The sequence below is a fragment of the Clupea harengus genome, chromosome 21 (genome assembly GCF_900700415.2).
Source record: "Clupea harengus chromosome 21, Ch_v2.0.2, whole genome shotgun sequence".
In the NCBI taxonomy this organism is placed as follows: Eukaryota; Metazoa; Chordata; class Actinopteri; order Clupeiformes; family Clupeidae; genus Clupea; species Clupea harengus.
Window position 1 is genome coordinate 10,680,265 of NC_045172.1, and position 11,833 is coordinate 10,692,097.

The window sequence follows — 11,833 nt, forward strand, 5'->3', positions numbered from 1 at the left end:
ACTTCATAAATGTTTGCGTTTTGCGAATTTACATACAGTATGCCATATATGATTTGTACAGTATCGGGAGTAGCCGTTTACATTTGTTTGAATAGGATGCTATACGAAAGTTAAAGAAACAAGAGGTGTTTATCTATTTTACATAAGACTGCTTCTCTCCACAGACGTATTTACATCTCTTGTTAAAATGGAAGAGCTTAATCTAGCCCAGGATGTCCCAATATGTCTTTTCTATGCAGGGCTTCTGAAATCAGATGCGGTTTTCACTATAAATGGATTGTGATAAAGCCGAGAAATGTATTGTAATAAACAAAAATGGTATACTGTGGTCGTGTATCACTGAAAGCTTAGGTTTGTTGTTCAGTGTCGCGTGCGCCCCGCCCAACAAAACTGCCTGCCTGTGACCGATGCCTACCAGCCGTGAATCAGCATAATAGTTCCAGTCTAGTCCAGACGAGATTGTAACACTGTATGCAGAGTGTTATTGACCAGAACTTGAATAATTATTCAAGCGCACTGCATTAGCTTATGTTGGTTGGCTGGCTATTTTTTGACAAAGCATTCGTAGCCGTCGGCATAAGTCCTGCAGTGGAAATGCGGTCGGTGTGTAGCCCGTTAATGCACTAATATTGACATACTGAGAGAGTAGCCCGGCTGTATCAAACTGTGAAGTGTGAAAGTTCGCTTGCTTTCACCCAGAGAAAAACTCGACTACATGATTGAAGCTTGGGAAAATCTATTTCTGAATATTTGGGCGTGAGCACTGCCACTGTTACGTGTCTGACAGCTGACGAATCGCGGACACGCATTTACAAGTGCAGTAAGCGAAACTGAAATGCTTTCTAAACGTGCCAACAACTTACACGTAGGTTAAATTCTAGTTGGCAGGTTATCGAAGTGGAGCACACTTCGTAAATGCGTAGCTGGACTTTCACTTCTTATTGTCTCAATTATGAGTTGGAACATACAAGCTAAAGTATTCACTGTGGTATTCACTGCGTTTCTTAGTGGACATAGCAGTTCTTTTGGATATTGTGCACCAAGTGGGAATTTAGGTAAGTAAAGCGGTCTGAAAAGTTCGCATTTACCTTATTCAAATCTTTAAATCCTTAATATAACGATGGAGCGAATCCAAACCAACCGGAAAGTTTGTCTCAGTGCGCGTGTGTGGATGCTACATTGTTTTGTTGTGAGCGCTTTGTATACGCCTCGGATAGCATAGGCTACTCCATTTTAAACTTCGGCAGGCACATGAGAAAGAAGTAAAGTAATCGCAGTTATGATTCACAGTTAGTCTAACAGAGTTCGTCTCTCATTTTATGTGTGCTGTCTGTGGGCATCTGTGGTCATGCCGCTACATTTCTATGTAACGTTTTAAAAGCTAGATAGAAATGCGACCGATACGGCCCAGTTGCTGCCCATTTACGATTATGACATTTACTCAGCTAAGAACAAAGGCTTGGCGACGATAACAGAAAAGTTGTGAATTATGTTGAATAGTGTTGAGTTATTGCCCTAGTTTGTTTAAAAGAGTGTTCAATTTAAAGGAATCTACACCAGGTCCTCTATTGAACCCCGTGAATCAAAACTGTCATGTGCTCTTTTAGAATGTGTCTGAATAGTATGAAGCAGCTGATCCCACAGCTTAATCCTATTTCTGTGTAATTGAGTTACTTTGCTTGTTTTGAAAGGGGCCGGGGCGGTCCCAAAATTTCCAAATCACCTAGGATATTGCTCAACATAAGTCTTCGAATAGAAAGAGAATAATGGCTGTTCCGTGTTTTGGGAAATTAACCCCCACAAAAAAAGTGGTTCCTTACTGAAGGGCCCTATGATTCCCGCGAGGCGGAAAACGTGGACGGAATCACGGATTTCAGGGAAACAGTTATACGCGGAATTTGCAACATTTACGAATATCTGAATATTCTTAGAACAACCTTAAAACCCACAATGTACACGTAGTCCATCATAACACAAGTGGCCTACTGACTCAGTACAGGTCTTGTAACCGGAAATAGGAAATAAATCTCCCATTAAATACGTTTCCATTTTTTTTCGTTCTATGAAATTAAATAGACAATGATAGTAAATTAAACTGTATTTGTAGTCTTCGGGGTTATACTAGCAATGCTACCCTACACTACCTACCCTATTACAACATAGGTATATCACCTAACCTGATTAAAATGTGTGTGTAAAAGCACAGTAGACTACGTCCTGAATACATTTTTTGATTGGGCATATGATTTGTTGATAATCAAACAGCTAAAAACGAATCTAGAGAAAAATAAAACGAAAAATATGGAATTGCATAGGGCCATATTACTGCTCCATCCTGTCATATTTCTAGTCATCTTTGCAACCTTATAGTTGCAAACATCCTCTACATGTGTCAAGGATGCTGTATGCAACATGGGTATTGATTCTCTTGCTTTCTGGCTCACTGATTCAGATTGTCTTGTCACTGTGGCTATAACTGACTGCAATAGCCTTATAAAACTTGACCTGCTGTGTGACATACTTCTGCAGCTGACGAATCAGATCTGAATTGTTGTCATAAATAAGTCCCCACGTCGTGGACTCAGTTTGCCTTACCTTTGAAAGTTCATGATTGTTGCATGCCACTGTCAACAAACAGAGCCAGGATAGCAACCACACAATGAGAAACTGTGTCCACAGTCTTTGGTAGAACTTTTTCAAAGAATACTTTGCACTGGTGGGAGATGTTGGGAAGGACAAAACAGTTTAATCTATATTTATTTATTCTTTACAGATATTAGGCTAAAAGATGCTATATCTTCCATTGACATTGACTGAGCTGATTCATATTTTCTGGCACAGCAACATCTATCAGGCGGTCAGGTTGACCTTTAGGTCAGCCTTTAGCTCTTAGGCAACCGTCTGGCAAGTGTGGTCATAGCACTCTTCTTTTGTTAATATACTAATTATGTGTGTCTGACATGGTCGCTTCACAGTTGCTGTCCATACCGCAATGCTTATACCTCTGTTTTCATCTGTTACTTCTCCTAATAGCACGTACATCTGATCACCTAGCACCCTAACCAGCTTTGTCTCATCCATAGACGACGATGCTTTCACCATCCAGCATGTGAACACTAGTCAGTGTCTCGGGGTTAGTGCGGAAGCACAGTCCCTCAGTCTGGCCAACTGCACCACGTCAGTGGGCCCAGGCGTGCTGTGGAAGTGGGGCTCCAGCCACCGGCTCTTCCATGTGGGCTCGTCGCGTTGCCTGGGCCTGGAGGTGCACACCAAGACGCTGGCCCTGTCCGACTGCGACTCCAAGGGGACCATGCTCAAGTGGCTGTGCGTGGGCCAGGCCATCTACACCGACTACGAGATGGGCCTGACGCGTGGCGCTGGGGCGGCCGTTGTGGCCAAGCGGAAGCCTGCCGATGCCTGGAGACGAGGAGGCTCGGAGGAGAACATCTGCCAGCAGCCATACAAGAGTAAGGCTTATAACACACACACTCACTTGTACACACATACACGCGTTTGCGCAAACACTCCCAAGCTTAGTGACCGACCAAAACAGAAGAAAAAAAATTGGTGAACAAAAACATATACATTCGCTGCTGCAGAGACAATAATGCATGAACACAGTACGAATCTGTGCATATACTGCGATGGATTCAGTGCATTGGAATATCTATAGTTCTGACTTTGAGACAAGCAAAAAAAAACATAAACATATACTCATCCAATCATCCCTCCTAGAACATCCAACCTGATTGAGTATCTTGATATTCAATATGGGTAAACGCACACATGGGCACACTCACCAGCAATCTGTATGTTTTTGTGTTTCTTTTGCTGCTATGACACCTCAACCAGGACCTTGGCTCATGCCTTCATGTTATGACTTGCTTATCCATTCCACTCTGACCATGAGACCAGTACAGTACACAATGCGATGAGATATGCAGTATGAGATATGTACCCTGTGAAGGCAGTCAGTGGCCTAATGTGACCTTTATTCATCACTGCTCAGACTGGCAAGAAAAACTTGAAATATTTCTTCCGTTTCACGAGTGCTTTAGCAAGTGTTGACTGTTGGGAAATGTATCCACCGGCATGATTGTCAGAGAACACGTTTCGTTTTGTTTTCTTGTTTAGATTTCGTTAGGGGTTGGGCATCGCCGAGGCGTCAAAAGTCCCTGCAAGTCCCAACGTTGAGCTCACTCCCCGATACTTTCGCTTTCCTCCCTGGGCCTCTGCTATTTTGGTCAGTTATTTTGGGGGTAAAAAGAGGACCCAACTGCAATCAGGGCGCCAGGAATCTTTCAGGCAGTTCGAAGAATACGGAAATACGAGCAAAAGAAAATGGCGCAATCAAATTCCCAGGGCATGGTGGCTTCAGAAGGGGAGGCAATAAAAAAACACAAACAGGTCTTTGGCATCAGAGAAGCCTGACTGTTGATTTATTGATGGTAATCCTAGCTAGATGAGTGCCTGCTTTTTCAGTAGCTGTCTAAACTGTGAAGGGACACTATCATTCCAGAATGGTCTCTGCCCAAGCAATTTTGGCCTGTTTGCTGTCGATATTCCAACGTGATATTTGCTGTGAAAAGTAGTTCCTCGCTCTAAACATTGTTTACAGCAGAGTCTTCCCAGTAAAGTGTCTGTCCCTGTCTCTCCCTGTTGTGTCTTGGTGGCATACAAACCTACTTCTCCTCTGGCTCTCTGATAATGCTCTTTTCTAATTTAGCTCCAAAACCTGCCTGTTTTGCTCCTAGTTTCACCGGCCTCAATTTAAAGTGAACGTGTGTCTGCGTGTGTTTATTGCAGTTCATTTTCAATTTTTGTCTGTGATCATCATGATGACTTTTCACATAAACAAGTCTGTGAATATTGATGTGTTTTACATGTCAACAGTTCCTAGACCCCTATTTAGTTCCTGTCGATTGAATGAGTTACTGGCAATAAATAAACACAGTCTCTATTTGACCTGATCTACAGGACATGAGGGTAGATGAGTCCAACTTCTTCCACTGGTGAAGGGGCATTACGTATTTGTTCTCTGTCTGATTGTGGGTTCCCTCTGGATGCCCTGTTAGTTTCGACGGCAGTTTAGAAGGTTTCTTGTCCCTCAAGTGTTGTATTTGGCACAGCACACTGGATGTTTATGACGCCTTGAAGGAACTAAAGTTTCTTCTAAAGGCAGTGTTGCCACCCAGTTCCTTCATGATGCCCTAACTCTTGCACACTGCATGCGTTGCGTGCCTGCGTGTGGCAGCTGCATTTCCTGTTGTTCTTCATTGCGAGGCCCACGTTAAAAGAATAGAGCGCGACACCTGTCTCAGTCGCGGCCCGAGTCACGCTGCATTCGTGAGTCACCTAGAGTTTCGGCGTGAGGTAAGCAGTTCTCGGCAAAAATAGAAAAACCAAATCTGTAAAACAAATATAGGCAGGCTTCCAGTGAATATACACAACCAACCGAGCCGTAGCAGTTTTGCTATGCAGCAATCAAGTACACATTACTGCACTGTTTACAGTACTTGATCATGTCATTTGCACTATTCAGATTTTGCATAGTCTGAAACACCTACACTGTTCAAATAATGGTACTGTACATCTAACCAACTGTACATATATTGTTTTATACTCTACATACTAAGCCAGATGTACATATGCTGTTCATTCCGTACCCACAACCTTCTCCTCTGTATATATGTATTTGACATATATACATTTTGTATATTGTAACTCTCCACTGTCCACCACTGTACATATAGTAAGATATAGCATCACTTATGCTTTAGTACTTACTTTTCCTAAACTTATCTGTAAATAATGCTGTATTTTTGCACTTCTGGTTAGAAGCTAACTGCATTTAATTGGCTTTGTACCTGTACTCTGCACACATTGAATCTAACCTAATCTAATCTATTCTAAGGGCATCCTGGCTATTAGATGGTTGGATTAAATTCCTCTGCAGCAAGTTAAACAGTGCAACAACATGAGGCCTTGATGTGATTTTGATTTAGTATGGGGTATATAGTGTTTATTGTATATAGTTTGTGGGGTACCACATAGGCCAACAGCACTAGGCAACTTTGTTCATCCACATACATTGATTAGACCTGAGGTAGAACCCTGCAAGAGTCTCACTGTCAATCCTAATTATCTCTCTGTGTGTCAATCTATCTCCCTTTCCCCATTCAGCAATACATACTAAAGATGGCAATGCTTTGGGTTCTCCCTGTGTCTTTCCATTCCGCTATAACGGAACTTGGCACCATCGCTGCCTCCCGGGACAACCTGACCTAGAGAATCTTCCGGAGAAATTGAGCTGGTGCTCCTCCACCATGAACTTCGAGCAGCAGAGGAAGTGGGGCTTCTGCCTCCAGAATGGTGAGTGACTAAGTTTCCATTTCGTGTGTTGCTAGTGTAGTTTAATTTCCTTTTTTGTTTTTTTTCACTCTTGCTCTGTCATTCGCTAATATATATATTTCATAGAGACACATATAGACATTCAAACAATTGTCATAAACTCATATGTAAATGTATCTGTGTGTATGATGTAGACACACTGTGTGTGTGTGTGTGTGTGTCTGTGTGTGTGCGTGTGTTTTTCCCCCTGGTTTTGGAAAGCATTGTTATTTCTGCCACGAGATAGCTTATCCACTGAGGCAGCACACGGTGACCGTGTAAGACACACACCGATTTAGTGTTTACAAAAGAAGAGCATAAGGACTTCACTGACGTGACAGAACCTCCAATGAGAGCTCGAAGCTGTCAGCATTCCTGAGGAGTGTGTTGTCACTGAGGTGCCTGAGGTCACATAGGACAGCAGAAGGGAGGGGAGGGGAGAGGAGAGGAGAGAAGAGAAGAGGAGCAGAAGAAGAGAGGGGGCAGAGGAGTGTTTATGGAAAGTTAGAGGCGACGCCTGATCTTTCTCAGGGAGTCGGGGGATGGAAGTGCCTGCTGTTCAGTGCAGGGTGCATTCCACCCATATGATTTCACTCGCATGAGTCTTCCGCTCACCAAAACAAAGCCACAAGACCTTTGTCAGCAGATAGAAGACAGGAACGGCACACAGAAAAGGGGAAATGAAAGCCAGCGATGATAAAACAACACACACTCACACACACAAATATTTTGACATCCATATTTTGGCAAATATTTTGGCATCACAGCCCTGTGTGTGAAAGGCAGATGTAGCATGTAGGCAATCAGACAGAAACACACACACATACACACACACACTGCACACATACACACTGGTTGTGTAGGCTGTTTGTGTTCTATGCTCTGATTGTGAAGTCTGTGCCCTGACAGTGGAAGGCTGCCACACTCTCTGGGAGAGCTCCACGAATGGACACTGCTACCAGACTGTTGCTACGGCAGCTGTCACCTGGCATCAGGCGAGGGACTCGTGCCGAAGTCAGGGGGGAGACCTGCTGAGTGTGTCCAGTGTGGCAGAGCTGAAAGCCTGTGAGTCACTCACTCACTCACACACGTAACCCCTCCCCACAAGCACTGACTAACCTATACTAGCCCCAACACACATGCACACACACCTGTACACTTGTAAGCATTGATTGGCTTAAATTCACATACACACACACTCACACTCAAGCAAGGACAAACATACAAACACGAATAAGTGTTCATACATACAGACATTAACACAGACTAACACACACAGGTAGGAGACCCACACACATATAAACATGTGTATAGATTCACAAATATACTCTCACAACACAGACACACCAACTCACATAAACTGAATGGTGTCGCATTTCACAAATTGTTTCACAGAAAGAGGAAATTAAGTTCCACCATTACGGTATATGCTTGACTTTACTGAAGATAAATGGCCAGGTTGTCTGGAACATCTGCTGCATTGCTTAATATATTTAGCCCGAAATGATTTTAGTACCTTAGCTATTACTAGCTTAGTACTGTAACAAGGGGCTTATCTCTGAAGACTCAAGGCCTTTCAAATGACCACCTTTCAAAATAAATTTGTTTTGAGGATTTTGTCAAATTTGACCTCCTGACCACCCCCATTTTCCTCTCACCTTCCTGTATCCCAAGTGGAGGCAATGGACCTCCCTGACAAGCTGTGGATCGGACTGAACCAAATGGACTGGGCAGAGGGGTGGCAGTGGTCTGACGGATCTCCACTGTATGTGGTAAATTGGGCACCAGGTGGGTGTAATTCCAGATATCAACATTTGGCGTTAGAAACCTCTGTCTGATAAAGCAGCCATCTTGCCTTGGTGTGACACACTAACACAAAGAAGCCACTGTTGTCAATAAGGTCAAGGCTGTACACAGCGTGTGCGTGTGTGTGTGCGTGTGTGCGTGTGTGTGTGTGCGTGTGTGTGTGTGTGTGTGTGTAGGGCCTGTTGTTGAGATTGAATAACAAGTCAACTACTTGAATGGTCTCTTTTATGGAAGGGTAGACATAGCCAGATGACCCACTGTTTGTTTCTGTTTGTATGCGTGACTGTGTATGTGTTTGTGTGTGTCTGTATGCTTTCCCCATCTCTGTGTGTGAATGCATCGTTGTGTGTTTGTGTGTGTGCTCTTCTGTATGTGTGTGTGTGTGTGTATATTTGTATGTTTGAATCTGTGTGTGTGTGTTTTCCTGCACTGCCGAGCAGAAATGCCCACCCCAGTCGGCCTGGGCGAGTTGGACTGTGGCGTGTTGACTTCTTCTAAGGATGGATATAAGAAGAACTATGAGAATGCCATGTGCGAGAGAAAGCTGCCGTACATCTGCAAGAAGTCCAACAGCACCAAGCCTACAGGTGAGCGAGAGAACGAAAGAAAGGAAGAAGGAAGGAAACAAAGGACACAGAGTTTACCCCAAACAGGGGGGGTTAATGAGACTACCAGATATGTTGCCCAACCCTCCTCCTGAAGTTACTGCTCTGTCCACTGACCTTATTTTTCAGGTCAGCACAAGTTTTTATTATCATCATGCAGAAGTAATTCCAATTCAGCTCATAAACTTTATAAAAAAAAGATCTGGGTTAATCATCTACAGACCCAGCTCCCTTACTAAAGATGGCATTAGCTCCATGGTTTGGGCTATATGAATGCAGCTGCTAGTTTGGGACTAGACATTCTGAAGGGTCTCTGTCTCAGTGTCCTGCCCCTTCTAAGATGATTGTTGGGGTGATGCTGCTGGCCACTATAGTTTAGTGAACGCAGCCAGATGCAGTTCAGATGCTGTCATCTCAGTTTCCAGTAGGAGACAGAGCTGGCTGTGCCTAACAAACTAGATTTTCTTTTGGTACAGGCAGGATGTTTTCGTGGACCACCGGTGTAACATTTCAACTGGACTTTTGTTTGGTCTGCTGTGTGTCTCTGTAGAGAGGACGGTGTACAAGTCCACAGTGTGTGAGGACGGCTGGTTCCCGTGGGACGGCCGCTGTCTCAAGCATTTCATGGATGCCATGACCCAGTCCCATGCTCAGGAGTCCTGTACCAGCAACAACGCCAGCCTGCTCAGCATCCACAGCCTGGAGGACATGCTCATGTTCAATGTCAAACTCCCATCAGGTGTGAAATACATGCGCGCGCGCACACACACACACACACACACACACACACACACACACATACAGTACATACAGTACATACAGATAATCCTTCTGTCAGTGTCATTGCAGACTAGTATTTCTATCTGTGTGAGTGTGATCATCTTTTAACAGACAGCTTTTGTGTGTGTGTTTTGTGGGTGCGTGTGTGTTGTGTGTTTTGTGGGTGCGTGTGTGTTTTTTTGTGTGTGTGTGTGTGTGTGTGTGTTCTGCAGTAGGTGTAGATATGTGGACAGGTTTAAAGGGCAATGGCATCCCTCTGGTCTTCGAGTGGCAGGATGACTCTAACGTCACGTACACACACTGGGCCAAAGGCAGCCCACACATTGAGCAAAGAACCCCATTGCCAACCTGCGTACGCTTCACTGGCGAGGTGTGTTTGTTTGTGTGTGTGTGTGTGTTGTGTGTATTTGCATTTTTTTCCCTTGATAGACTGTTAACTCTTTGATCAACTTTTTGAATATGGAGCCACAAAGCAAATGAATGATGTAAAGGTGATACATTAGTGTGTTATTTTCATGTATTTCTTTCTGGTGAGTGGAATATGTAGATGTCTGTCCGATCCACCGTGCTGGGCTGTATTTTTTTTTTTGATGGGTGAGTTTGATTGAACCCAGCTGCTGTTAACATCAGACTCTCTTTCTCTGTATCTCACCCCAGAACCATGAGTGGGTGCTGACGGATTGTAACGTGAAACTGACGTACCTGTGCGCAAAGAAGGGAGTGGTGAACACGAGTGTGCACAATGAGGGCTGTCTTGAGGAGGTGAGCTTCTTCTCTCTCACTCATACTCACTCTCTCTGTCCCTTTCTCTCTCTCTCTGTCTGTCTCTCTCTCTCTCTCTCTATCTCTCTATTTACTGGAGTCACCTAGCCTGATACCCCCACATTCAATACAAAAATATCTCTCTGCTTTTTCTTTAGTTTTGACTTACAAATACATACTCAGCGATATAGTCTCTTTAATTTCTTTTTACCTCTGTCCCCCTCCCCTTTCTGGCTTGCCCTGTCCCAGGGCTGGAGAAGACATGGTAATGCCTGCTACAAGATTGAACTCAAACCCGTTTCCTTCAAGCAGAGCTGCAATCTCACCATCAATGACAGGTCAGCTCAACATTCAGCACGCCTTGCTGATGCTACCCCATGACTCCAAAGCCCAGGAAGCACCACGTGTATGTGGGGCGGGGGTGGGGGGCTGTGAGACAGTCACAGAATTTACAACAGCTATTCCAAATGACAGCCCCTCTAGATAAGTGTTCCATCGAAATGCATTAGCTAGTTGTATTTGCTTTTCCTGAGTGCTGTTTAGTCTGGGTTCCGTTTAGGGTTCTTTTAAGAGGAAAGTTGGAAAGTTCTGAGATTCTTTGAATACCACAATGTTGGTAAGGCTAGAGTGATACACAGATGTCTTTGAACACACTTTATGCCAAATGTTTGATGTAGTCATCTTCATTGAAGAATCCTGAGTGCATTAATGCATTTTAGGATGAAAAGCTTAACTTTCTATCCAAACTTAATCAAATATTTGTATATATTGTTGTAACCGAAGCTGTAAATCTTCTGGTCTGTTCTTGTCTTCACCATGTTGAGTGGTGTCCTAAACCCAAATGAAGTAGCTTGTTTAACCACACACACACACACACGCACACGCACTCGCACTCGCACTCGCACTCGCACTCGCACTCACTCCAAGGAATGGTGGGTGTCCATGCTGACATCTGATGCTCTGTCTGTGCAGGTTTGAGCAGGTCTTCATTAACCGGCTCCTGAGGGAACACCTGAGCTCTTATACCCAGTACGTCTGGACGGGCCTGCAGGACATTAAGGGCAACGGGGAGTTCAGCTGGACCAACGGAGAGAACGTCACCTTCACCAACTGGGGGTATGGAGAACCAGGTACTCACACACACACACACACACACACACACACACAGACATGCAACGATTCATTCAAACACAGACACAGAATCGTTTACATTACTAGCATTATTGGTGATTTTTTTTTGTTTTGTTGTATGCCTCAGATTTGGTTTGTAAAGTACATTGTGTTGTTAGACTTGGCAAGTGATAAATAAATTGTTGTTTTTCTAGTTGGTGGTGGTGATGGTGTTGGTTCATTCATATTAATAATCTTTGGTTTGTTGTACATGTAAGGAATTCACATCATTGGTAACATCAGTGCTACAAGAAAATCTTCTTGTTTGTTTTAAGCCTCTTTTACTTTTGCTTCTAGTGCTCATTGTGAATTAACTTCCT

General features: G+C 43.8%; 1 protein-coding gene across 2 annotated transcripts in view; it reads left to right on the forward strand.

Moving 5' to 3' along the window:
* Positions 1-388: 388 nt before the first annotated feature.
* ly75 (lymphocyte antigen 75) overlaps positions 389-11,833 on the forward strand; it is a 29,578-nt gene continuing 18,133 nt past the window's right edge. Inside the window, exons 1-11 of one of the 2 annotated variants that reach the window (XM_031558949.2) lie at positions 389-1,055; positions 3,084-3,467; positions 6,184-6,372; positions 7,300-7,455; positions 8,065-8,178; positions 8,637-8,783; positions 9,352-9,540; positions 9,797-9,951; positions 10,239-10,343; positions 10,593-10,681; positions 11,316-11,473. In XM_031558949.2, coding sequence (XP_031414809.1) covers positions 953-1,055; positions 3,084-3,467; positions 6,184-6,372; positions 7,300-7,455; positions 8,065-8,178; positions 8,637-8,783; positions 9,352-9,540; positions 9,797-9,951; positions 10,239-10,343; positions 10,593-10,681; positions 11,316-11,473 — 1,789 coding nt within the window. In that variant the 5' untranslated portion in view covers positions 389-952. Of the gene's footprint in view, positions 1,056-3,083; positions 3,468-6,183; positions 6,373-7,299; positions 7,456-8,064; positions 8,179-8,636; positions 8,784-9,351; positions 9,541-9,793; positions 9,952-10,238; positions 10,344-10,592; positions 10,682-11,315; positions 11,474-11,833 lie in introns of both variants that reach the window. The other variant, XM_031558948.2, reaches the window with a different exon arrangement.